At 42.6% G+C, this 27,866-nt stretch overlaps 1 protein-coding gene across 2 annotated transcripts in view; it reads left to right on the top strand.

The window, feature by feature from the left end:
• Positions 1 to 16,181, top strand: part of NTF3 (neurotrophin 3) — a 60,413-nt gene extending 44,232 nt beyond the window's left edge. For both annotated transcript variants that reach the window (XM_034784849.1, XM_034784842.1), the window contains exon 2: positions 14,944 to 16,181. In XM_034784849.1, coding sequence (XP_034640740.1) covers positions 14,965 to 15,738 — 774 coding nt within the window. In that variant the 5' untranslated portion in view covers positions 14,944 to 14,964 and the 3' untranslated portion in view covers positions 15,739 to 16,181. The remainder of the gene's footprint in view (positions 1 to 14,943) is intronic.
• Positions 16,182 to 27,866: the final 11,685 nt, after the last annotated feature.

Raw genomic sequence — 27,866 nt, 5'->3', positions numbered from 1 at the left:
GGCAGCAGTGGGGAGATCGGGGCTTCTCACCCAATAGCCTCACTACGGATATGTCTACACTGCATGCAGGTGTTGTGATTGCAGAATACATAGACATACCTAAGCTAGCTTAGATAACAATAGCCGTAAAGCTGAAGGGGCACAGTTCACTGCATGGTCTAGCTAGAGTGACCAGATGTCCCAATTTATAGGAACAGTGCAGATATTTGGGGTGTATTTGTCTTGTATAGGTGCCTATTACCCCTTCCCCATCCCGATTTTTCACGCTTGCTATCTGGTCACCCTGGGTCTAGCCCCACCCACTCAGGACACTCAAGCAGCTGCAGTCTATGCTGCTGTGGCTTCACTACTATTATCACTCGAACTAACTTGGCTCTAACTAGATGAAAGCTAGCTTGGGTATGTCTACTTACTCTTTCACCAGAGCAGAAGGGGAGCAGGGGAGGAATAGCGAATCTGAATCAATTTATTTTCTGGGCTGCTCCTGGAGTGATGCAGCTGTGTCTGGCCCTTTACTCAGGCCACATTTAGGGTTATGCTGAGGTCCAAAATGAGCATGCTTCATTCCCACTTCCTGTAGGACAACAGCACTTCGATTATTTTAATCAGGGATTTTTACTGAGCACATTACAGTCTAAAATTTGGCTCACCCTACCTGAAAAATTAATAAAACATCTCCTGATTTTGTATTGCTAATGCCTGGGGAAAGCAAATTAAGTGCATTACACCTGAATTACATTGATCCTCTATAATTACAGGCTGTTGCCAAATCATTCTTAATTTCAGAAGACATCTGAGATCATCAAATATGATTTACCCATAGATGTCTTGCAATGTATTTTCTAGACCCTTTTTCATCTCTTTCCCCCAACACTTCATCTTTTAGGGACCCAGATAAATACTGAAGAAAGTTGCAAGTAATAAGTTAGACAGAGGTAGAAGCATTTCTGATTTGACCTGTTAACTTTATAGAGTTTGCTTGGTACAGCATGAGATTGGAGGGGAGGGCAGTAGCTAGAAGCCAGGGAGAGGAAGGATGGGCCAGTGGTTAGGGCATCCCTTAGAACTAGGGTGACCTGGGTTCCCTTCCCTGTTCTGCCACAAACTTCAAGTGTAACTTTGGGCAAGTCACATAGGGCTTGTCTATACTTACCAGAGGATCGACACTGCTGTGATTGATGCAGATTAACGGGTCTTGTTAAATCGACTGCCAATCGTTCTCCCATGAACTCCTATACTCCATGGGATCGAGAAGAGTAAGGGGAGTTGATGGGAGAGCGTCGCCCATTGACATCGCGTAATTTGGACCCCGTGATAAGTAGATCTAAGCTATTAACATAACTCAAATTGCATAGCTTAGATTGACTTTCATGCATAGTCGAGACCAAGCCTTAGGCTCTCTGTGCCTCAATTCCCCAGCTGTAAAACAGGAATATTATCTCTCACAGGGGTGTTGAGGATAAATACATTGAAGATTGGGAGGTGCTCAAATAGTGTGGTAATGGGGGCCACATAAGTACCTACAATTTGAGAGTTGATACAATTTACCACTGCTTCTGAATATACCATAACAGAGTTCCATCATGCTTCACCTTTCTTCATTTAACATGTCCCCTTCTGTCCTGACATGCCCCTAAGCTTCAGAGGAGATGGCAGAGGCATAGGACCCAGCTATGGCACAGATGCACCACCAGGGAGTTTACCTACACCATTAGAATTTGTTGCTGGGCATTTACAGCTAGATCATGGCCCCTTTTGTGCACCTGAAGTAGCACAGAAGGGCCATAACCCGATGGAAAAATCCAGTCATGATAGCCATCTGGATAACATTCCAGAATATAATTGGGAAATACAGCTCATTGAATTCCATGCAGAAGAGGTCAAATAAACAAAACAGCACATTTTACACATGAGTTGTCATTATAGCATGAAAGAGCTTTGTCAAATATTGGAATGTAATGTTTTCTGTAACGCATTAGCCTATGGACCTGATCCTACAGTGATCTCCAATCTGACACTAGAGTCCTTCTCAGATTTTGTGTGTCCAATCCTGTCTCCAGCAGTGGTGGACACCTAATGATTCATAAGAAACTGAATCCCTATGCCACTGCCCATATAATCATCTAGCCAATGCAGTAACTCTTGTGATCAGCTGTCAGTGGGATTCCTCTATGAAATATATAAAGCATGTACATGAAGGACAGAAGAGAGCTGAGCAATGAGCTACTCTAAAGTCCTTTCTCTAGTTCCAGTTCCCTGGTTCCTCCTTCACATCCATGCACTCAGCTGTATAATTATAGTGAGCTTCATAAGTACCATTGCTTTGTTACACAGTAGCTAAAAAGGGTTGCCAGTTACCTGATTGCATAAGGGGAGGTAATTTCCTAGTTTAAACCAGCTGCAATGTATCTAATTTGGCTACCACCTGGACCCACTGCCAATAGTGTTCAAAGCCTATCGTTTTCTTCTAATATCTAGCTATCAGTATATGATGCATGCTGCCAGACATACAAGATATTCCACATTCTGAAATTATTCCTTCAAAGACTTTTAGCCATGAAGAAGGAGGAAATGTGAATTGGCATCAAGCTGGCATCTGTATTAAGATATAAGTGAAAGTATGATGATTTTGATGTTGGTGTGAGATGTGCAAAAGCAAGGTGGCTTTTGGTTTAGGGTTTGGCTTCGTCCAATAATTGGCAAAGGTGCAACAATTGCATTTGTATAATAAGGACGCAAAGATCATGCTTTGAGTTTACGTGCACGGGTTTGTTTCTCCATGATGCTGAGCACTCTGAACCCAATCCAGCAAAGCACTTAAGTATGTGCTTACCTGAAAGCACATGAGTAGTCCCTTTGAACTTAACAGAACACTTAACAGAATTTTAGACTAGAGATTTTATGCAAAAGTACACTAGTATACTACTCTGTGAACTTCAAAGCTAAAGTTCCACTTTAAAACAACAAAACATGGAGAGTAATCAAAGTAATTTGAACAGCCTTAACACTCATGGTAACACCACACATACAACTGGTAGTTACGCTTTTGCTGGTAATGTGGGCTAAGGGTGTGATTTTTTTTTTATGACGTTTCTATACCAGCAAAAGCCCTAGTGGAGACAGTTATACTGGCTAAAAGGTCCTTTTGCTAGTATAGCTTATTTCATTTGGGGAACTGGTATAATCTATGCCAGTAGCATAGCTGTGTCTACACTAGGGCTTTTGCTGATATAAGTAGTCTCCCCACTAGAAAAAGTTTGCTGGTATAGCTATATACTAGCAAACTTTTTCTAGTGGAACCTAGACTTTGCCTGTTCTTTCCAATAACAGAAAATCTCCAGTCTTACACCTAGAAGGGGGGAGGGATAGCTCAGTGGTTTGAGCATTGGTCTGCTAAACCCAGGGTTGTGAGTTCAATCCTTGAGGGGGGCCACTTTATGCACATGCTTAAGTGCACAGCAGAATCAGCATCTAACTATGATTCTTTGTAATCACAGTCTCCTTTGTCCTTACTGTCTAAGAGCCTTTTCCAAAGCTCACTGAATTCAATGGCAGATTTACCAGTGACTGTTATGGTGTTTGGATCAGGCCCCAAGTTCTGTAGTGAAACCTCTGGCCTTAGGAGTTTTTGTATCTGTATATATATTGGAGCTGTGGGTCAAACAAGACTTTTCTGTTTGGAGGCATGTGTACCTTCAGGGAAAACAGAGAAGAGAGTTCTCTCTTTTTGATTCACAAAGTAGCCATGTGCATAGTTCTTTGTGCTGTATGGCTCTAAAGAAGCCAGGAGCTGTGGGACCTTGGAAAGCAAACACAGGTGCAGTTTTGATTTAAATTAAATGTAGTTCCCCCACCATGTATTTTGTGCAATGACCCGTCACGGTTGCAATCCCGGTGCTCAGTGAAGCACAATGACAGCTGCCTTAATACTCCCCCATGGGTGAACATCACCCCAGAGGGATGAAGGAGAGATAGGACAATGGCTTTGCCCCTCACTGTGCATCAGTCAATGGAGCAGTTCTGGTGCAGCAGAGGAGGGTATCAGTACATTGCCTAATGTAGTGGTCCCCGAACTTTTCACAGTCACGACCCCCTCACCCCTAACCTTGCCTCACCACAGGAGTGGGGCCATGGCTCCCAGGGAGCATGTGGGGGGGTGCACAGGGACAGGGGCAAGGGGGCCAAGGCTGGGGCCAAAGCTGGGGGCAGGGCTGGGGCCAGGAGCAGAGCCAGAATCACAACAAAACTGGGGGCAGAGCAGGGCTGGGTGGTGCTCCCTCCCCGCCCCCCATGGGGACTGGCCCCAGGCCCCACCATGTCCCCCCCAAACATTTCTCCATGCCCCCATAGGGGGGCACGCCCTACAGTTTGAGGACCACTAGTCTAATAGGACATAGCGTGAGTCTGCTTTCTCTAAGTGCAAGAAATTCTCCAGTGGCAGTACAGCTCCCCGCCACCAGGCTGTACCTGAAAGACACGTTTGAGCCCAATAAGATGAAGAGTAAAGCATTCTAATAAGAGTACCCCCTAATTTTGGGAGTCACATGTAAAATAAACCATTATGTTCTTTAGAAATCATATTAGAGCTGGTCAGAAAATCCATTTTTTTTTTCTTTGCAGAAAATTTTGTGGGAAAAATCCCCATTAAAAATTCCTACAGAAAACTCTGAAATTTTTTTTCTCAAATTTTGGTTTCATTTCAATTCTAAACAACATTTGTTGTTGTTTCCTTTTGCTCTCCCAGTTTGTCTGTATCCAACTGTTCTCTCTTATCTTATACTTAGTTTCTAAGCTTTTGGTGGCAGGAACTATCATTTTATTCTGTTTGTACAGCACCTAGCACAATGGGGTCCTGCTCCATGACTGGGGCTACTTGGCATCGCGATAATACAAAAAATAATAATTTTGAAATGAAATCAAATTATACCAATTGCAAAACAACAAAATGTGAAAACAGTTTCTCTCACATGCACAGAATTTGTTTTTACTGTTCCTCCCACTGTTTTTCAGTGGTGAAAGTGAAAGAACTCAAAAGGGAGGGGGTAATACCCAGAAAACAAAGATCATAAAAAAAAAAAATCTTTTCTTTTCCATTTCCAAAAACCAAAACAAAAATTTACATTTTAAGTCAAATCCAAATAAAAAAAAGTCATTACATTCTGAAATGTCAGTTTGAAACAAAAATGTTCATTTTGAATTCTCTGACTGGAAAATCTAAAAGCAACATAAAAATAAGCAACATCTTCCAAGAGAAACTTGCAGTGCTGATGAAGCTACATGTTCCAATGGAAACATTTTTGTGCAGAAACTTTTGATCTGCTCTAAGATTCTAATCATTATCAGTATGGTAGCAGAAGGACAGGACCCTGATGGTTCATGTGCCCGTAACTGCATTTCCCCTTCTCCCACTGCCCTAACAACTAGTCAAAGTCACCAGTATCAAATGGAACAACAAATTAAAACAAATTTCGTCTCTGACTAATGTAATTTTTCATTTTGGCAAATCAAAAATAATTAGGAAAATGATCTAAGGGAGAACAGCATTTAAAAACAAATAAAACCAAACCATTTCACCCAAATGCCTTTCCCAATTCTTGAGATCTGGGCCTTGAACTTTCCTGAGGAATTCTACTCTGAAATAAAGATTGTGTCTGTGAAATTTCAAGAGGATTGATTTGTGTTCAGCAAAATAATGGGGCATGGGCAGAAGTAAACTTGAGATGGAAGACTGGTCTCAACCTTAATTATGGGGAGATTAAGCCTTCAAAGCAAATCTCAGTTGAAACCAAGAGGAACTGCAACTATTGCCTGATTTTGATGCAAAACCATTAGTTGAGCCAGACTAGGTTCAGGTTTACTTGGAAAGTTTGTGAACCTTTACAAAACTGTTCAACAAACTTAGATGGAGTTTCAAGCCTAATGAAACATGAAACTATGCCTCTTTTGTGTGGCTTTGGTCTTGTTAAGAGCATCTTGTACAACTCAAAAACTTCTTATTCTTGATAATCAGCCTTAACTTCCCTTTCCTTAGTTTAATCCCATTTCTCCTGATTACATCCTTTTCTACCACTCTAAAAAAAAAATTCTCTCTCTCAATGGTGCTTTCCATTGGGTTATCATGGCCTTGTGCCCTCTTTGTCACCACATAGCCAAGTTATACAGATTTACTTCTTTGACCTTTCCTCCAAAGTCAGTCCCTCAAGCCCTAAATTCATTTCTGTTCGTCTTCCATTATCTTCCTCTGCTATGGCCTTAGAATTGCATGCAATATTCTATATGCCTTCCAGTGCTATAGAGCAGTGTTTTTCAACCTGTGGTCTGCGGAGTCCGCAGACTGTCTAAGATTTCCAAAGGGGTCCACACCTCCATTTGAAAATTTTTAGGGGGGCGCAAATGAAAAAAGGTTGAAAACTACTGCTATAGAAAGACCGTCCCTTCTCTGCTCCGTAGTAGGATGCTTCTCCATAAACAGCTCAAACAAACATTGGATTTCTTTGCCATTATTTCCCATTTTATGTTAACATCTATGTTTCTGGCCAGTATTTATCTAGATTTATTAAATATTGTGCCTCACCAAGGCTTTATATCACTTCTAGGTCTGGTTAGGCATTGCTGCTTGTTACGTTTCTCTCTCCCACTGAATAGCTTTGTTTAGGATTATTATTCCCCTGGTATACTAGCTTGCAATTTCTAGTTTGACTCTCGTTTTGTTATTTTCTGCCAATTTTTCTAACCTCTTCAGGTCCCCAGCAGAGATTGTATTTCTCTGCTCACTGGTGTTTGCATCCCCTCCCAATTCAGCTGCAAATGCAATTAATTTTCTGTTTGGCTCTTCTGCCATTAACGATCATTAATGAAAAGGTTACATCAAACTAGGCCTAATACTAGAGCTGCATGAACTATCGGAAGTGAACAATTTGAAGCATTTGACCATTTTTCCATTTGAAAATGACCTGGGGGTTGGGGGATGTGCAGGCCAGGTTTTCTGTTGGTGTAAAATTAGCACAGGTTCCATGTAGGCAACAGAGATATTCTGATTTACACCACCTCAGGATATGGCCCTTAGATTTTTACAGGTGTGGATGGTGCTCAGAATTATGCAGTGAATTATATACCTGGAACTATTTCAGCTTCTGGACGCTTACAAACTATTTGCTGCAATGACTGCTTTAAGTATTTGCTGGGCTTAATTAACTATTTGACCGGTAACTTAAGTGACATGGTATCATTCTGCTTCCTCAGTAGATGCAGGAGCGCCGCCAGCTTTTCTGCCGCCCTAGGCGGCGGAAGGTCCCGCCCCGAAATGCCGGCCCCCACAGAGGCAGCGGAAGATCCCGCTGCTGAAATACCGCTGTGGTCACCGCCCCCCAAATTGTAGTGCCCTAGGTGACCGCCTAGGTTGCCTAATGGGTTGTGCCGGCCCTGAGTAGATGACAGGCTGTCTACACATTTAGCATGATAATCACTTGACCATTTAGCTCCCAAACTCTCAGCGAGCTTCCAAGGTAGTCTTTTGAGGTTAAGGCAGTAGACTAGGATTTGGGAAATCTGGCTTCAGCTTTCATCCCAGACTTCCTGTGTGACCTTGGGCAAGTCATTTAATTTCTTTATGCCTCAGTTCCACCCTTTGTAAAAGGGAGATAATAGAAGTTTGCTTCCTCATGGGAATGTTGTGTGGCTGAACCTATAAATGTGTGTGTAATAGAAAGATATTAATGGGATGAGAGACATATATGTACCTAGATAGAAGATTGCTCAAACATTTCCACTCTGCATACTCATGTAAATACATGAGTTAACAATGCCATAAATGACATTAAAGAATGGGGAGAAAGATACTGCAACATACTGAACAGAGACACATCGCTATGTATTCTTCTTCAGGTAGCCCACTTACATTACAGGGGACTCGATCATTCCTCCCCTGACATGCATGTCCTCTTTCTAGATTAACACCAAATGGCCATTGTGCATATTTCTCTAACCAAATTTCACTCTCCAGGCACAGCATCATCAATCTTTCCTTTGAGAGATGAAACGAAAAGGAAGGTCAGGACGGAAGGAAGCAAAAGGAGTCCTTTCAAAATGAATTTTTCCTCCCTTTTTTTGTAATCAGCATGTCATAATGAAAAATATTATTAGTTATAATATTTTGTATGTATAGCACCTTTTGTCCAAGGATTTCAAAGCAATTTACAAACAGTACTTAAGCCTCACCCCATTCCTCATTTTGCAGATGCGGAATCTAAGGAATGGAGATCATGATTTGCCCAAGGTCACCCAACATATCACTAACACAGCTAAACAGAACCGCGGAGTCCTGACTCACAGTCCTTACACTTAGCACCATCAACACAACAAAGTCAGTCAATGGAGAACCAGGCTACAGCAATCTTACAGGCCTAGACAGACAGGGCTTAAATATCAAGCCATGAAAATGACAGATCAAAATAAGTCACAATTGGAAAGGACCTGGTGGGTGATGGAAGCGTTCTGATTTCTGAATTTGATTATACACCTGGGGATACAGCTAGCATGGTTGATATCATGTCTCCTCTCAGTCTTCTCTTTTCCAGACTAAACAAACCCAGTTTTTTCAGTCTTCCCTCATAGGTCATTTTTGTTGCTCTTCTCTGGACTTTCTCCAATTTGTCCACATCCTTCCTGAAAGGTGGCATCCAGAACTGGACACAATACTCCAGTTGAGTCCTAATCAGTGTGGAGTAGAGTGGAAGAATTACTTCTCATGTCTTGCTTACAACACTCCTGCTAATACATCCCAGAATGATGTTCGCTTTTTTTGCAACAGCGTTACACTGTTGACTCATATTAAGCTTGTGATCCACTATGACCCCCAGATCCCTTTCCTCAGTCCTCCTTCCTAGCAGTCATTTCCCTTTTTGATGAGCTAAGCATTTGAAGAATTGGTGTTAAGTTCTCTGTTGGCAATGGTCAGGTATTTCTGAGGTGGTCACGTTTCTATCAATTAGAAGATGCTCTTGCTAAAGATGAATGTAAAATATGGCTGTGCATGCCCTTATGGTCTGCTGTGTCTGAAATTAATAGACAGAAATAAACATATACATGTCATTTTTAACTACCCAGTATTCTGAAATCGGTTTATTTGAATTTTTAATACAAAACTGTCACTACATGGAAACATTTTACCATTCAGTGAAGCTTTAGAAAAGGCTTGAGTGGCCATTTGACAAGATATAATCAATAAATCAGAGCAGCCCCACAGACTCATCATGAAAGCAGATTACAGGTTCAGGAAATCTTCACATTTTCCCTCTCCCGCTCCTCCCTACCATGCGGTTGACTCAGCGTGCTACCCTGGGCAACTCACTTAGGTACTTTTGACAATTTTTCCCTAAGTGACTAAGAAGCCCCAGTCCATTTTAAAAAGTGATTTAGGCACTTAGGAACCTAAATCTCATTGAAAAGTCAATGGTATTTGGGCTCCTAAGTGCCCAAGTCTCTCTTGAAAATGGGACTTTGACACATACAGATGAAGTATAAAATTTTCAAAAGTGCCCATTTCTGCATCTGCAAAATGGGAACAATATCTACTTTGGTAACTCTCTGAGGTTCTCAAATGGAGTTTCTATAGAAGCATCAGTTATTATTCTTTAATATTGCACGTTTTTTCAGTTGTGGTTATTCTGCTGTTCATGTCACATTTCTGATTTGAGTGTCCAGACTATTACAATGTCCAGACTACAAGCTATTATCCTTGTCCCCTAGTGATTGTGAGAAAAGCAAACCATGTGTGTTTTCATAGAAAGAAGGAATTAGAATGAGGAAAGTAGCAGAATACTCCATTGCTAATAAAAAAAGACTTGTTGCTACATATGGTTTTGAGAAGTAAACAAACTGCCTTCTGAGGGAGAAGTCTACTTGAGCTTTAAGCCATAGAAGTTGTTCATCAGCTGATAATTTTGGAAAACAAATTGTTCTTAAAGAAGCCTGATTTTTAGAAAGTGCTGAGGACCCTGAGGAAAATCAGTTGTCACATTGGGCACCTGAAATCATAAGTCACTTGTGAAAATCTTATTTCTATTTAAGTTCCTCTTAGTAAAGATTTAGTAGCAGAGAAACGAGATCTCACTAAGATTTCATTATTTTTACTAAGCACACGATAGAACATTTGCTCTTAGTCTGTGAAGTATTATCACAGAATGATCAAAATAAATTAATATAATTTTTTTAAAAACCCTGGAAAGGGAGAAGTGCTAGAGACTCCATGAAGTCCTTTAAGGATTTTGCTATTAATTTGACATGGAAAAGTCCTTGGATACTGTGGTACTGGGCAGGAGTATAAAACTCTAAAATAGATAAAAACTGAACGACAGTTTACAAAATAAAAGAACAAAGTCCATTCTGTGATGCACCGTCATTGCCTTTCTACAAAATTCAGCAATCTGCAACAGGTCTAACAGTCTTTAGTGAGAATTCATGTTCTGCTGTATACCAAAATGAAAATATTAATTTACTGGTTTTCCTAATGATCTCAGCTACCATGTTGTGCCATCTTCTTTCATAAATAGCCTAGGTAACTCATTACACCTAGTCATCCCTTCAACTTTTTAGTAAAGGATCCACCCCACCCCCACTCCTCTTAATATATTTTTAAATCTGTCGTGAGCCAAGGTTGTTTCATGAACACCATGGTAAATCTGTTACAACTACTCCACAGGACCAACCAGAAGAGAATCTAACCTTTCACCTTGGCAGGTAGTACTTAAAGTTTCATATAGCAATATGTTTTCCAACCACATCTGACTGCCAGTTTTAGAATTACAATATCTTTTTTCAATAGCTGCTGATAAGCAGTTCTTAAACCTTCAGATCTCTTGAGACTCAGTGATAACTAGACCTGGCTTATATTAGAAATCCTGCACCAGTGAAACAACATCGATTTAAAAATCTATCTTGTTATACTGGTGCAAACCCCTAACAGATGCATTTAAGTCCATTTAAATCACCCTTAAACTGATATAGCTTAATGGGGTAACTTACCCAAGTGTCACAGCTGACCTCAGCTAATGTGACAGCTCATGAAGAAAAACTGGTCTCATGTAGCCCTGGGCCAAACCATTAAGGGCTTTATAGTTGGAAATAAAAAAATCTTGAATTGCACATGGAAACAAATAGGAGAACCATGTAACTATCAGGGAACAAGTTTAATATGCTGTCTAGGGCTAATACCATGAAAGGCGAGCAGACATCGACCAGCGGAAGCTTCTGAGTGATCTAAGGCTATATCTACACTTACGGCAGTGTGTAGAATATTGGTGTAACCCACACACCTTCTGCGTGTGGTGTTCTGTCCCATCTAGTAGCACCAAGACCACTTAAAGAGAGAGATAAAATGAATCTGCTCTACAGCCTTAGCTAAGAGCCAGTTGGCATTTAGCTCCCGAGGTCCCAGGTTCAATCCCGCCCACGGGCAACCAGGGTCTGTGGGCATTACATTGGCACTATACATGTAGCTACACACTGCAATGAAAGCCAGGCCAGGCCTCATCCACATTTGTCACTGCAGGATAGCTACATGCAGCACTGAAAAGCTCTGGCAGCGGGGAAATGCCTTGGGAGTGAGGAAGCCACACTAAAAATAGCAGTGTAGATGTGGGAGGCGTTGCTTGGGCATGTAGAAAGCAGTTTGGGTATATATCGTGGGGGTTCAGGCAGCTGGAAACTCTATTCTATTCTACCCGTCTAACCTGTGCCTCACCATCTACACGGCTATTTACTCCCATGCTAGCTGGGCAGGTGGTGATTGTATGCTATACAACACTGCAAGTGTAGGTGTACCCAAAAGTATCCTGCCTGTGATACTGCCTCAAGTATGCTCTGAGTGCTGGATCTGATGTCTAGCCTTACAACTACAAGTCATGAATAGGATTTTCTGAAAAAGCTACTCATGAGGTCCTGATCCTTTACTTTCCACATGCTGCAAGTCCCTGTCCAGCTAATGCAGAACATCCACCTTCACTTTTCCCACATTATCAACTACTTCCAAGATGTATGTTTTGTCAGCGGCTACTTTGCTTTTGAAACCCGATAGCCAAGTTATTACATGCAACTATATATCGGCATGGGTCATATTTGGAGCATTTGAATTGAGCATAGTGTTAGCTAGTGTGACCATTATGCTGACCTTTCTACTGGTGGCACAGCGGTAGCCCCTCTGAGTGCTGTGTTAAACCTGCTGGGCAACGTCTTATAAAATGTTGGCTGTTCAAATGATTTACTGAGCAAGATCACGTGCTGCACGCATAGGTCTTTTATACAGTGTATCATTTGTACTCTGAGATCCATCTACATTGAAGGTCATTTTTATTTGAAGAGCAATAAGAATTTGGTGACTGATTTTTATTTTATATACGGACACACACATAGCATAACTTTGCTGCAAGCGACACAGAGTTTAGGTTTAGGGGAGCTCATACTGTAAATCAGATAAGAATGGAGAAAACACATTTCTTGTCCATAAAAGGACAGCTCACATATTCTCAGAGGGCAACTCTGATTTTGCTGCAGTTCCAAAGTACAAAGTAGGAAATTCAGTATTGCTAAATGAATTATAGATGAGTTTCATTATAACTGTTCTGAGACTGCTTTTGACATTCTTGCTGTGTGTTTTCCCCAGTTTAACCCTGTTTCAACGTTGACCAATGACACTTATTTGTACAGCAGTAAGTGTAATTCAGATTAAAATAACCACTTCACTTACAGCTCAGCTCAGACAGACACGGACACTATATAACTTGTATTTAGCTTAGACATTCTGGTTACATTCACCAGACCTGAAGAGGAGCTCTGTCAAGTTGGCCCAATAAAATATATGACCTCACCTATCTTGTCATGAACAATATATGGTATGCATTGGGAGGTGCATGCATGCTTCTTGAAAAAAGTGCTCTCTAAGTGTAACTATAGCTATTAAAAATAGAGTTATCTTATACTTATAAATACTGGTCGCAAACACTGCAATGTTCTGGGTAATTACTATAAAATACTGTCATTCTTGTTGATTGTTTTGAATTATTTTTATAATCACTGAATATTATTAGAATATCAGCTGTCAATACAATTGGAGTTGCAATCGTCTTGGGCTAAAATGTTCAAAGTTGGATGCCTAAAGTTACGCACCAAGGCCAAGATTTAAAGCAATGGGAACCTAGCATTTATGACCGCTTTAGACTGCTCAGCACTTTTGAAATTTTAAACATGTAGCAGAGTGTTCAGTTAAACACACACACAAAGTCAACCCAGAACAAATCCCTAACAAAAAGCATGACCCTGCACATGCAATTCTCCCTCTGCAAAGGAGATGAGAGGAAAACAAACAGATATGACTGATATGAGCAGGGCCGGCTCTGGCTTTTCTGCCGCCCCAGGCAAAAAAGCCTCTCGCCGCCCCCAGCGGAGAACGCGGCAGGGGAGGGTGCTGAGCCCGGCCGTGGGCCCGCTCTCCCCAACCGGCCAGAGCACCGGGAAGAGGGCGGCGAGCCCGGCCGCAGCTCCGCTCTCCCCGGCAGCCAGAACGCCGGGGGGAGGGCAGCGAGCCCGGCCGCGGCTCCACTCTCCCCGGTGGCCAGAGTGTCGGGGGGGAGGGCGGCGAGCCCAGTCGCGGCCCCGCTCTCGGGCCGGAGCGCCGCGCCGCCCCCCCTCCAGGTGCCGCCCCAAGCATATGCTTGGTGGGCTGGTGCCTGAAGCCGGTCCAGGATGTAAGTCACCTCTCTTAAGGTACGACTGGAGGACACAGACTGTCCTGGACACTCAGATACTTTGGTGATAACAGTGGTATAAGAAGCCCATAGAATTAAACAGTTGCTGAAACATGGGTAGAGGAGCTAAACTTTAGGGTCCTCATTTTTAAACGCTTGTTCCTTAATCTGTATGCAGGCCTCCTAACAAACATCACAATTTTCAGGGGGGGGGTGAGCCCCTCACTACTCCTATTGAAGTCAATTTTAGCCCACTTTGTGCAGAATGTAAAATAAACTACAGAGAATACATAGTTCAAATGCCCTGGGGATCCAAGTATATTTCATACTAGCCTTGTACAGGACAAATGATTGCTTTCCAAAAATAAAGTACAGTGCAACACTTTGGTGTGCACTGCTATTCACATGCCCCATAGTCTGAACTGCGGGGCAGTGTAGACCAGTGATTCTCAATCTTTTTTCATTTGCAGACCCCTAAAAAAATTCAAATATAGGTGTGAACCCCTTTGGAAATTTTGAATGGAGATGTGGACCCCTTAGGAAATCTATTGTCTGTGTATATATAGTTGAATTCAGTTTTCAATCTGTCTTTTGCAGACCCCTTAGATGGGGTCCACGGATGACAGGTTGAGAACCATTGGTGTAGACAAGTCTGAAGTTCCTTTCTCTACAAAGACATGTCACCTCCACCTGGAAAGCATGGCACAAACTGTAACTCTCCTGTTTGGAAGCTGCAGGTGTGAAATGAGAGGTTCCTACTTCACATTAATGAAGTCTTGTTTGAAGAAGACTACATTAGTGCAAACTATGAACCTTTTAGTTCACACCAGCCGTGTCCACATTGGAGAGTTATAGCATGGCAGGCACTTTGGTGTGCACTGCCCTCACGGTCCTAACTGTGGGGCAGTGTAGACATGCCATATTGTCATACTAACCTTGCTCTCCCTATAAAAATCCAAAAAATAAAATCATCCTGCCTGAAAAGTGGATGAAATGTAGATGGAACTAATAATAAAGGGTCACCCACATTATTTCATAAAATGTAATTAAATATTTGGAATAGCTTGTAACAAACACATGGTCTAGCCTGGTCTACACAGACTAACATCTGTAAGACACGCTAAAAAAAAAAATCAGGACTATCCTACTGCATCCAGTAATTCTTATTTCACTGGTTCTAAGTTAACTCTGTGTTTCTTTTCAGATCTTACAGGTGAACAAGGTGATGTCCATCTTGTTTTATGTGATATTTCTTGCTTATCTTCGTGGCATCCAATCTACCAACATGGATCAAAGGAGTTTGCCAGAAGATTCAATAAATTCTCTCATTATTAAACTCATTCAGGCAGACATTTTGAAAAACAAGCTCTCCAAGCAGATGGTGGATATTAAGGAAAACTATCAAAACACAATGCAGAAAACAGAGGCTCAGCAGGACGTGGATGGAGTTGAAAATGTGAAATCAGACTTCCAGCCAGTTATCTCAATGGATGCAGAACTATTAAGGCAACAGAAACGCTACAATTCTCCCCGAGTCCTCTTGAGTGACAATACCCCATTGGAACCTCCACCTTTGTATCTTATGGAAGATTATATTGGAAATTCTGTAGTGGTGAACAGAACCTCCAGGAGGAAAAGGTATGCAGAACATAAGAGCCATCGAGGGGAATATTCTGTATGTGACAGTGAAAGTTTATGGGTCACGGACAAATCATCCGCTATTGACATTAGAGGACACCAGGTAACTGTGCTAGGAGAAATTAAAACAGGCAACTCTCCCGTCAAACAATATTTTTATGAAACAAGGTGTAAAGCAGCCAAACCGGTAAAAAATGGCTGCCGTGGCATTGATGATAAACACTGGAACTCCCAGTGCAAAACATCCCAAACGTATGTAAGAGCACTGACTTCGGAAAACAATAAACTCGTAGGCTGGCGATGGATAAGAATAGACACATCCTGCGTGTGCGCGTTGTCGAGAAAAATAGGAAGAACATAAGTCTGCATTTCTTTGCTATATAAATTATTACTTTAAATTATGATATGCATGTAGCATATAAATGTTTATATGGTTTTATATATTATAAGTTGACCTTATTTATTAAACTTCAGCAAACCTACAGTATATAAGCTTTCTCTCTCAATAAATAGGAGTAAAAAGGCATGTGCCTCAGCTGTGGGCAGCTGCAGTTTTATTAGAATATGTTTGTGACTCTGCTTATCAGCAGCATACCATAATCTTACTGTAAAATCTGTGTAACATCAGTATTTTTCATTCAGTATTGTCAAGCCAGTGACTGTCATTTAGTAAACTTGTTAAAAATCAGATAAATGTCAAGAGTTGTGTACCCATTTCTATCCCCTGCTATCTATTTTCACAAGACAAAGTGGGTGAGGCAATATATTTTATTGGAGCAACTTCTGCTGGTGAAAAAAAACAAACTTTCGAGCTACACAGAGTTCTTCTTCAAGTCCAGACCTGAAGAAGAACTTTGTGTACGTCAAAAGCTTCTCCCTCTCACCAACAGAAGTTACTCCAATAAAAGGTATTACCTCACCCACCTTGTCTCTCCAATATCCTGGGACCAACACAGCTACAACAACACTGCAAACCACATATATTTTCATATTTAATTAAAAGTGTTAATTCCTCACCACTGAAAGGAAAACAACATGGCCTACAGCTAACATTAACATTCCAGCCATTGACTAGCTGTAAAATACATTTTCTGTATGTCATGCCAGTTTTGCCACTAGAATTACTGTTGTTTTTCCTCTGTTAGCGTTCCAGAACTGCTGCTAATAACCCAGCAATTCTACTTTAGGTTTTTGAAGCACATTTGTTTTGTAACTGGTTTTTAATGCTGCCAATTCCTTTTAGAAGTAATAGGAAAAAATCTAAAATATTTGTAACAGAACCTTACCAATGCCAAGAAGCAATCTAAGTGGATCATTAATATAATATATAAAAGATGATTTCTTTAGAGTGTACTATTTATTGTGATCAGGTTCCTCCTCTCCAGTAATCTATTAACTCTGCTGCATCATTAGATTGTTTCTTTCTGCCTGGGGTTTTTGAATTAGAAACAAAACCATTGGTGTCTTAATATTAAAAGAAGCCTGGGTTTAGAGTTCTAGCAAAGAAGAATACAGTCTTGGAGTAGATGTCAAATCTGCACTTTCATTCAAACTGCAGTGCTGGTCAGCATCAATTGCTGATTTTTCATGGAGAAAAACATCTGTAGAAATGCTCAACAAACCTGGTATTTTATGGGGATCATTGAAGAATTACTGTTTTCTGTGTGGCATGTGATTAAGAATCAGGTTCTCAAGTAGGCAATAGTTAAAGTGAAACTGCAGTGTCATACAGATGAGTTAACACTTATAAAAAAATAAATGTACTGCTACATACCTCATATAGACATTTCTAAATTCTGTGCACAAAACATGTTCAATTCTTTGCATTTTTATGTAGAAGCAACATATATATATGCACTGAGCAAAAACTTTAGCCATTCTAAAATGGAGCAGCTCTATGGAAGACCGTGTAAACCATATTATACCATGGATCAGACCTTGCTTCCATTAAAGCATATGGAAGTTTAATCACTGACAGCAATGGTCCGAGCAAGTTTAAGCTCCCTATATTATCTATATCTGGTTGGATCTTAAGAATAACACAACCAGGGAGTCCAAAACTGCCCTCAATTTAATAGTCATCACAATTGCAATGCACCAATTCAAATTGTTAAATGAGCACTTTCTCCTTTGCATTTAACATTCATAAATTAAAAAAAGAACTACAGCACCAAAACAGTAGGTGGCCTGATGGCTTTGTACCTATATCTTTTCACCACTGGAGAACCAGGTTCAAATCCTCAATAAGTCACAAGAGGAAATGAATTGGGTGGTCTCTCTAATCCCCTATGGACAGTGTAACACATCATAAAAACACTGCAGAGCTGGTCCAGATTGCTCATGAGGCCAAGGATTGGGATAGCTGTAAGCCAGGATTGGAACACACAGGCAGGACTGTGTGAGGAGGATTGTATACAGAGCCTGACAGCATTAGGTGTGTCTCCCACTAGACCCCTGATCTTATAAGGTGCAAAAAACTCTCAGGTCCCCAGTCAGGTTGCTCAGTACCTCACAGGAGACATCCAGCACTTTGCAGGATTAAACCCTAAATTCACCTTCAGTGAGGGCGATCAAAGAGCGCTATAGGACGTTTAGTGCACAGTAGCAGGGTCCATATCAATGGTTAGTGCGCGACAAGCTACTGCGAGGGAGATAGCACGCAGCAAGCTGGGGTATGCAACTGTTTATCTAGACAAGCCCTCAATATCTAATAGAGGTGGTTACAATTCCCCCCCCCTCTTTGGAGCATTTCAATGAAAAAAATTAAACATTCATTTTTACTGACATTTTCAGTGTAAAATTGTGACTTTTAATTGAAAAAAACCAAACCAATTGTTTTTCAGTTTTCTGCCAAAAAAAAATTCTGTTTCCCACTGAAAAAGGGGAAAATGTTGAGGAAAGTAGATGCTTTCAATGAAAATATGCATTTAATCAAATCCCAAATTTTCCATTTAATAAAAAGAAAAGTTTTGATGGAAAATTTTCAGCCAGCTCTGGTATCTAAGCTATTCAGAGACAAGCAGGCAGCCTTACATTCAGGGGTCTTGGCATTCAGTGTCCAGTGTATGTCTATATCTATGCGCTAAATGAAGTGGTGAAACTAACTGAGCTTGTTAGACACTGCTACTTACTTGAAAAGACTCATCATCATTTCCATTTGCTTTAGTGAGTCTGTTGCCACTGAAGGGGTAGATTCTGCTTTCAGTTACACTAGTGTAAATCCACAGTCATTCCACTGAAATCAATGGAGACACAGTCATTCTACTGAAGTCAGATTTACACCAATGTACTTAACATCAGAATCTGGCCCAAAGCTCTTTGGAAATCAAAAAAATTAACTCTGGAAAAAATCATTTACTGCTTTCTAATGTAAATCATGTAATTAGAACTGGCACCAGGACTCTAACTTTATCGAAGTACGGAGTGTTTTGCAAGTGGAAGAAGAAAGTTGCAGAGAAAATATGGTATAGTGCTGATCATCTGAAATGTATTACATGACAAAGAAACATGGTGCATAAGGTTATTAGATTGACTGCCTCATTCCCACCTTAGTATAACAATGAAAAGAAGTGTTACCCTTAGGCTCTGATCCAACTCCTACTAAAGTCAATGGAACAATTGCCACTGATTTCAAAGGAAATTGGATCGGGCCCTGAGTGAAGAAAAGCTACAGATTTCAACAGTGCTGCAGTGTAATTGTATGCGTCAGTTACATGTTTTTATAAATCCTGTGTGTAAGATTTCCTGTGTATATTTTACAGCACATAAGCATACAAAGCCTGTGCTAAATGCATAGGGTCTGATCCTGCGCAGTCACTGTAGTCAGGGAGAGTTCTGTTTGCTATTGACGTCAGTGGTGGCTCAAGGAGGTCCAAAGTTCTCTAGCCAACTTCTTTGTATCAATTGTTTAAATGAAATAAGTAGCCCAATAGTATGTTGTAAATTTGGGTCTTTTTAAACTCACTCCCATTAGGCAGCTGAGATAACTGTCAATATTGTTTCCCCAAAATTTTACATTATAAATACATGATTTTGTTGCAAAAATGATTGGCCGATATGCTGGGTTTGCCTATCTATCTGTGTCAAACTGTGTTTTCTCTAATTTTTTCTTGTTCTTTTACAGTCCATTTGGTAATTGTAAAAATGCTCCACTGAGGTTTTGAGAAACCATCTGCATTTATTTTATCACCTTTGAACATGTGTTCAGGAATGAAGTCTGTGTAGCCAGTTTACTGCTACCTAGAGATTTGCGCTGCTACACCAGGAAGAAACATTGACTGGGTTGTACAGTATGTGTGCGCTCAAAACCACTCTTAATATTCTGTTATTTCAATGAATTAGCAATCCGAGTTTCTCGCTCAAATATATGTTGTGTATCTGCAGACAATACATAACAGGAAACAAGTTTGATTTGGAGTTCCAAAATTAAGCATTTAATGATAATGACCTTGCTTTTTTGACCTTTCAGCAAATACATTTTTACAACAAACTGAAATGTATAACCATTCATTTTGGTTAATAGAAACATTGTGGCAAAAATCAATGGGATTCTGTGTTCCCCACACTCAGGACGCCTATGTAATTCATCATGCATGTGGCGGGGGGAGAACAGGCTCTGCAGCTTGTGAGAAGTGAAGAGAAGTGAGCTGGGTCAGAGCCGGTTGTAAGTATGGAGGGGTTGTTTTCCAAAATGCTTTGCCTGTATTTTGTTACAGCAGATGGCAGAATGATGAAGCAAGCACAGATGTGATGTAAAAAAAAGTCAACCAGTGCCACGGCTAACAAAACCTTTCTTAGGAGAGTCTGCAATTTGCTACTGCTGTAGGCATGAGGAGTTGTTTTAACCAGGTTGTTACCTAGTTCTGCAATGACATTCCCTATTAAATTATTTCAATAAGTTTTCCTTTTTTTGCCACAGAAGTTCTCTGGATATTGTCAAATTAGCAAGTTAAAAAAATGCTTTACACGAAGGTTCCCAAATTACCATGAGGGCCAGATCCTGCAATAGGCACAGCCATTTTGAGCCACATCACTGCCAGATTCTGGCCACCACAAGAGCATCCTCCAGTGCCTTCAAGCTAGCACACAAGCTCCTATGCTCCCACCTATCTGCTGCTGTCATAATAGAGGTCATGGCTGGATGAAAGGCTCAGGGTGGGACACCCCAGGCTGAACAGAACACTGGCTGCCATTTTGGCCCTGGGGAACCTATTACAGCAGTCTGAATAAGTCAGAGCATGCTCAGGCTGTTCTTACTTACACCTAGGAATTGGCTCTGTGCACAGTGGCCTCAGGATCAAAAGAGGGCAAAAATGATCCCTGGACCATCATTAGTTCCATGCCGAACCACACCGACACCCTTGTCCTGCACAGTGTGTTCCTCAGTTGTAGACAGCAGGGCAACCTGGGGGTGGAGGGGCAAGTGGGGCAATTTGCACCAGGCCCGGGGCCCCGCGAGCCCTGGCCCGGCGGCAGTCCGGGTCTTCGGCAGCCCCACAGGGGCCCCACGAGCCCTGGCCCGGTGGTGGTCCGGGTCTTTGGCGGCATTTTGGTGGCAGGGGACCCTTCAGTGCTGCCAAAGACATGGAGCAACTGAAGGGCCCCCCGACGCCGAAATGCCACTGAAGACCTGGACTGCCGCCGGGTGAGTACAAGTGCTGCAGCTCCCCCCGCTTTGCCCCAGGCCCCCTGAATCCCCTGGGGTGCCCTGGTAGGCAGGGATCTCTCCCTGGGTACTCTGTCCAAAGGCTGAGATGCAGAGTCAGACTTTTGGCTGAGGGATAGTGTGGGCAGTTCCCAGGGACTGAGCAGACAGCCAATCTGTAGTTCTTGTCAAGACAAAGGGGAAGGTATCGGTGGCTGAGGCAGTTCAGGGTATTTAAATCAGAGGAAAGATGGTTTTACAGAGAAGACACAGAAGTGAGGTCAGGAGACAAGACCCGGGATCTATTGCTGGCTCTGCTGCAGAGTCACTGTGACCCCTTCTACAAGTCATTTCACTCAATATTTTTAAAAGTGTCCTCAAATTGTGCATGTCCACATTGTTATAGCTAGGGCCTGAATTCCACCTCTCCAAATGAAGGTGAAAAGAGAGAGAGAGAGCGCATGCACATCTGAAAGTTTGTACCTCAACCTCAGTGCCTCAGCTTCCCAATCTGTAAAATAGGGAATAATAATAATGATACTTACCTACCTCACCTGGGGAGTTGTGAGGCTTTCTCCACTGTTTGCAAACTACATTAAGCTTCTCTGATGGAAAATGTTGGTATTATTTGGAGGGCTGAGGTAGCTTGGAAACATGGTAGATCTGAGTTTTCTTCTATTAGGGTGGAGATGAGAAAGGACTTGTTACTAGAAGTGGGAGTCTGAGCTGGGAGGGAGGCGTATTACAAGAGGTGTAGGTAGGGGGGGAAGAGGTTGGGTCTGTTTTGAGAAAGGTAGTGAGAGGGTCATTCAGAAAATTCCTGTTGATTACCTCAACGTAGTATACTCATTCCCTGTATCTGAAGGGTTCATTAAATACCATTGGATTATTTGACACCCTGAAGAATTCAAAATGAAAATTAACCACTGTATTATAGATATTAATTGACACAATTGCAATATGCTGATTAGGAATTAATAATAATTTTCTGAACATATGTTGCCTTGGTTACAACCCTCATGCAGCCCAGTTGTCAGCACTGGGATTCAAAAGGGGTGAGGACAGAATTTGGCCCACAACGTACTAAACCAAATTGAATGCATACTGGTGAGCCTAAGTTGGAAGCATTATCCATCACCTGAAACAAACCAAGCTTTTGACATCAGTTCTATCAAACCTGTCCGTTATTCTATCTAATTCAAGGGATCTATGAAAATATTTAAATATATTTTGAACTGTCTGATTTGACCAGTGTGCATATATCTAGTAGCAATTTACAAAAGAAGAAAATGTAAATAGAAATATGCAGTAAAGTACTGTGTCTAGCAGTGTAAATAACTTCTATTGATTCTTATTTATGTTCTCAGTGTCTGAGAAGGGTCTAAGATCTATATTTTAATACAAATTTGGTTTTTGTTTTACACACGGTATTTTATGTAGTAAGCACCTCAACTTACTGCTTGTAGATGTTTGCGGTGTGTAATCTCTATGAAAAATGTAGCAGAAGTATGGTTCTAAACTAGCGTGGAAATGTAAAAGTTACAATGTCCCGCCTCTGTATAGAAGTTAGTTAAACCCAGATGTGTGAAAAGTGACAGAATCTGCTTCCCAGGTTCAGAGATTAAATGTGGTTTAAAATATTGAGTGGCAGCTTTTGTCAAGTTATTACCAAATATCTTAATTCAGATTCATATGAGAAACAGCCCAGAATTCAGGTGAATCATGCTTTTCTATCTTTGTATAGCTCAAATCTACAAATGCAAGCCCTGTTAAATTGAAAAGATGGAAGTTTGGTCTAATCTACACTGTCCTGGGTGCACGTGCATAACTCCTGTATATGGGCCAGATTGAGTCCCCTAGATCCTTGTCCTTGGTGCACTGAAAGAAACTTCCATGAGAGAATTTCCTCCTTTCTGTGTGGAAGGGGAGCTCAGAGACCTCCATTGCATTGTCCACCCAGAACACTACAGAGGCCTCTCTATGCAATCCAGAGTCTGTCCCCAGAGAGGAGGGGGCAATTAGCTGGGTGGAGGGAGAAGTAGGCAAGGAAGGGGGTGGGGATGGATGTCACCCCCTAGCCCCTTGGAAATTATACAAAAAAAAAAAAATACAGACTGGAGTGGCATTATCTTTCTGCGTAATCCACTGGGGGGCATCTCAGTACCTGACTTAGAGGCACAAAGACTCTGCCTATGTCTTCCCATGGATTCTCAGAGATCCACCAGGTCTGGTGTCAGCCGCTAGGGCTTTCTTCGTGCAGGGGCGGGGTGGGAAAACCCGTGGGATGGATCTCTAAGAGGGAGTCTTTGTGGAGATATTCTCCTTCAAAGTTCCCTCCCATGAGTTTTTCCACAGGAGGGGATGACCTGGACCCCTGAGAGATGCTAAGCACATGAAGTTCCTATTGAAGCCAATGGGAAGTGGGGGTGCTTCCACATTAATGTGTTTGGAAATCTTCAGAGGGATAATAGGACCTTGTAGGACATCAGTGAGACAAAAAATAAATAATAAATTTTCTTTCATTAGATTTATTCACTGATCCATTTTCCCTCCCTGTTCCTTCTTACAACACCTGAAATGTATTGCAAAAAGATGCAATGAATTTCTATGGCCTGGAACATGCTAGGGGATCCGTGGGGGTGGGGGAGAAGCGGACTTCCTACATAAATACCCCCTGCACATGTGAAGGGTGTGAGGGGCTCACCAACCTCCATGGCATGATCCTCTCTCTCTCTCTAGATGCTATGGAAGCTCTCTGCAAAGACTGGAATCAGCCTGTGGTGAAAGATTGGGCTAGGACGGGACAATTGCACTACACACATCACCCTCCCAGCAACCAACAAGGGATATGCTGAGAAGCTAATACAGTCAGAGGCAAACCTCTCACAGAATAACTGGGAAAGCTCAACAAGGGGAACCTCACAGGATTTTCCTGCCCACTATCCTCCACCGATGGATTCTGTGAGGAAAAGGGTCCACGTGATCAATGGCATAGTCACCCCTCATTTTGCAAATGGTGTTAAATGGTTATGAAGTCCATATTGTAATGATTTGAGCTATGCAACAGGAAACGAAGGTGTGAATCAGAAAGGAGGGAGTTAGAGTAAACTGATGGCAAAAGCAGATGTTGCTCAACCTTCTCATGTTAACACTTCAGTTGTACCTGTTGTATGTGTGGGACCTAGTGGGTCAGCTGATTTGAGCTACAGACATGTAGGAAATGTTTAAATCTCCAGTATTATTTTAGAAAAAATTAAGAGAAAAATAAGAAATATGTAGTTTTATTCTGATCTTTCAGAGGCTTAACACTTCAATCGAGTTAGTTTGAATTTACACTGGTGTAAGAGATCAGAATCACGCCCACAAGATTTAAAAGCTACTGGCTAAAACTGTGTTTGATCAGGCTCCCATTTTCTGTGAGCAGGACTCTAACTCCAAATAGCTGCTGCCTATATAGTTATATGATAAATAGGGCCTTTTAAATTATATTACGTCATAGTTTGACCAGGAGTGCTGCCAGAGCGGAGGAAGGTCCCGCCCCAAAATGCCGACCCCCACAGAGGCGGCGGAAGGTCCTGCTGCCGAAATACTGCCGCAGTCGTCACCTCCAAAATCGCAGTGCCCTAGGCGACCACCTAGGTCGCATAATTGGTTGCGCCGGACCTGAGTTTGACATAGGGTATGCCTACGCTACGGGATTAATCCAAATTTACAGAATTCAAATTTTGGAAACAGATTGTATAAAGTCAAATGTATGCGGCCACACTAAGCACATTAATTCGGCGGTGTGCGTCCATGTACCGGGGCTAGCGTCGATTTCCGGAGCGTTGCACTGTGGGTAGTTATCCCATAGCTATCCCATAGTTCCCGCAGTCTCCCCCGCCCATTGGAATTCTGGGTTGAGATCCCAGTGCCTAATGGGGCAAAAAACGTTGTGGCAGGTGGTTCTGGGTACAGCCTCACCCCTCCCTCCATGAAAGCAACGGCAGACAACCATTTCGCACCTTTTTTCCTGGGTGAACACTGCAGATTCCATACCACGGCAAGCATGGAGCCCGCTCAGCTCAAGGCAGCAGTCATGAACATTGTAAACATCTCGCGCATTCTCATGCAGTTAATGCTGAGCCAGGACCAGAAAAATGAGGCGAGGAGGAGGCAGCGATGGCAGCGCAGCGACAAGAGTGATGAGGACATGGACATGGACACAGAATTCTCTCAAACCGCGGGCTCCGGTGCTTTGGAGATCATGTTATTAATGGGGCAGGTTCTATCCATGGAACGCCGATTCTGGGCCTGGGAAACAAGCACAGACCTGTGGGACCGCATAGTGTTGCAGGTGTGGGATGATTCCCAGTGGCTGCGAAAATTTTGCATGCATAAGGGCACTTTCATGGAACTTTGTGATTTGCTGTCCCCTGCCCTGAAGCGCCAGAATACCAAGATGAGAGCAGCCCTCACAGTTGAGAAGCAAGTGGCGATAGCCCTGTGGAAGCTTGCAACGCCAGACAGCTACCGGTCAGTCAGGAATCAATTTGGAGTGGGCAAATCTACTGTGGGGGCTGCTGTGATGCAAGTAGCCAAAGCAATCACTGAGCTGCTGCTACAAAAGGTAGTGACTCTGGGAAATGTGCAGGTCATAGTGGATGGCTTTGCTGCAGTGGGATTCCCTGTGTGGTGGGGCAATAGATGGAACCCATATCCCTATCTTGGCACTGGAGCACCAGGGTACCCAGTACATAAATCACAAGGAGTACTTTTCAATGGTGCTGCAAGCACTGGTGGATCACAAGGGACGTTTCACCAACATCAACGTGGGCTGGCCGGGAAGGGTTCATGATGCTCACATCTTCAGGAACACTACTCTGTTTAAATGGCTGCAGCAAGGGACTTACTTCCTGGACCAGAAAATAACCATTGGGGATGTTGAAATGCCAATAGTTATTCTTGGGGACCCAGCCTACTCCTTAATGCCATGGCTCATGAAGCCATACACAGGCAGCCTGGACGGTAGTCAGGAGCTGTTCAACTACAGGCTGAGCAAGTGCAGAATGGTGGTAGAATATGCATTTGGACGTTTAAAGGGTTGCTGGCGATCGTTACTGACTTGCTCAGACCTCAGCCAAACCAATATCCCCATTGTTATTGCTGCTTGCTGTGTGCTCCACAATCTCTGTGATAGTAAGGGGGAGACCTTTATGGCAGGGTGGGAGGTTGAGGCAAATTGCCTGGCTACTGATTATACGCAGCCAGACACCAGGGCGATTAGAAGAGCACACCAGGAAGTGCTGCGCATCAGAGAAGCTTTGAAAATCAGTTTCATGACTGGCCAGGCTACAGTGTGAAATTTCTGTTTGTTTCTCCTTGATGAAAACCCGCACCCTTTATTGACTCATTCTCTGTAAGGAACCCACCCTCCCCCTTTGATCACAGCTTGCTTTCAAAGGAAATAAAGTCACTATCGTTTAAAAATCATTTATTCTTTATTCATTGATTATAAAAAGAGGGAGAGAACCCAGGTGGGGTTTGGGAGGAGGATCGGTGGGAAGGAAAAGGCCACTGAAAAAAGGTTAAAAAAATGACAGCCTTTTGCTTGGGCTGTCCACTGGGGTGGAATGGGAGGGTGCATGGAGCCTCCCCCCACCCCGCGTTCTTACACGTCTGGGTGAGGAGGCTATGGAACATGGTGAGGGAGGTTATACAGGGGCTGTAGTGGCACTCTTATCCTGCTGCCATTCCTGAAGCTCCACCAGACGCCAGAGCATGTCTGTTTGCTCACGCAGCAGCCCCAGCGTTGCATCCTGCTTCCTCTCATCTTCCTGCCGCCACCTCTCATCTCGAGTGTCCCTCCTGTCCTCACATTGGTCCCTCCTGTCCCTACGTTCACTGGCATCTTTCCTATGCTTTGAAACCGTGTCCTTCCACTCATTCAGATGAGCTCTTTCACTGCGGGTGGATTCCATGATTTCCGCGAACATCTTGTCTCGTGTCTTCTTTTTCCGATGCCTTATCTGAGATAGCCTTCGGGATGGAGGAGGGCGGCTTGAAAAATTTGCAGCTGCTGGAGGGAGGGAAAAAAGGAGAGAATTTTTTTAAAAGATATTGTTCTGTAAAATGTGCTTATACTCTTTCACGGTGACCAACACTATTCACATTACATAGCACATGTGATTTCTGTGCAAGGTCGCATTTTGCCTCTTAATATTGAGTGCCTGTGGCTTTGCTGCTAGAGATCACAGACGCAGGTTCGGGCAATAGAATTCGGCTTGCATGCGGCCATGGTAAGCCATTGTCTTTCGGCTTCTGCGCCCTCCTTTCTCACATACCAAGCAAAGTCCGTTGAGTGCTGCAGTTTTCCTGTTAACCTTCAGCAGCAAAAAACAAACTAACCCCGCCCATCCAATTCTCTGGATGATCGCTTTATCCCTCCCCCCACCGTGTGGCTGGTATCAAGGAAGATCCCCGCTAGCCAAACGCGAAAAGCTCAGGGCCAATTCCCCCCACCCCCCGCACTTGGCTAACTGCAGGGAAGGAGGGAAGGATTTCTTTTCAGCCACAGGCAAACATCCCAGTAAGAACGGCCACCTCTGTCCCCTTAATTAAATTCCAGTATTTCAACCAGGTTACCATGTGCAATATCACTCTCCTGAGAATTACACAGCGAGATAAAGAACGGATGTTGCTTGAATGCCAGCAAACACCGGGACCATACGCTGCCAGGCTTTGTCATGCAATGATACCAGATTACTTGCTACTAGCATAGCGTGGTCAAGTGTCCTACCATGGAGGATGGAATAAGGCTGCACTGCCCAGAAACCTTGTGGAAAGGCTCCTGGAGGTACTCCAAA

The sequence above is a fragment of the Trachemys scripta genome, chromosome 1 (assembly GCF_013100865.1).
Source record: "Trachemys scripta elegans isolate TJP31775 chromosome 1, CAS_Tse_1.0, whole genome shotgun sequence".
NCBI classification, from domain to species: domain Eukaryota; kingdom Metazoa; phylum Chordata; order Testudines; family Emydidae; genus Trachemys; species Trachemys scripta.
The sequence above is the reverse complement of the archived record's forward strand: the minus strand, read 5'-3'. Positions and strand labels throughout refer to the sequence as shown.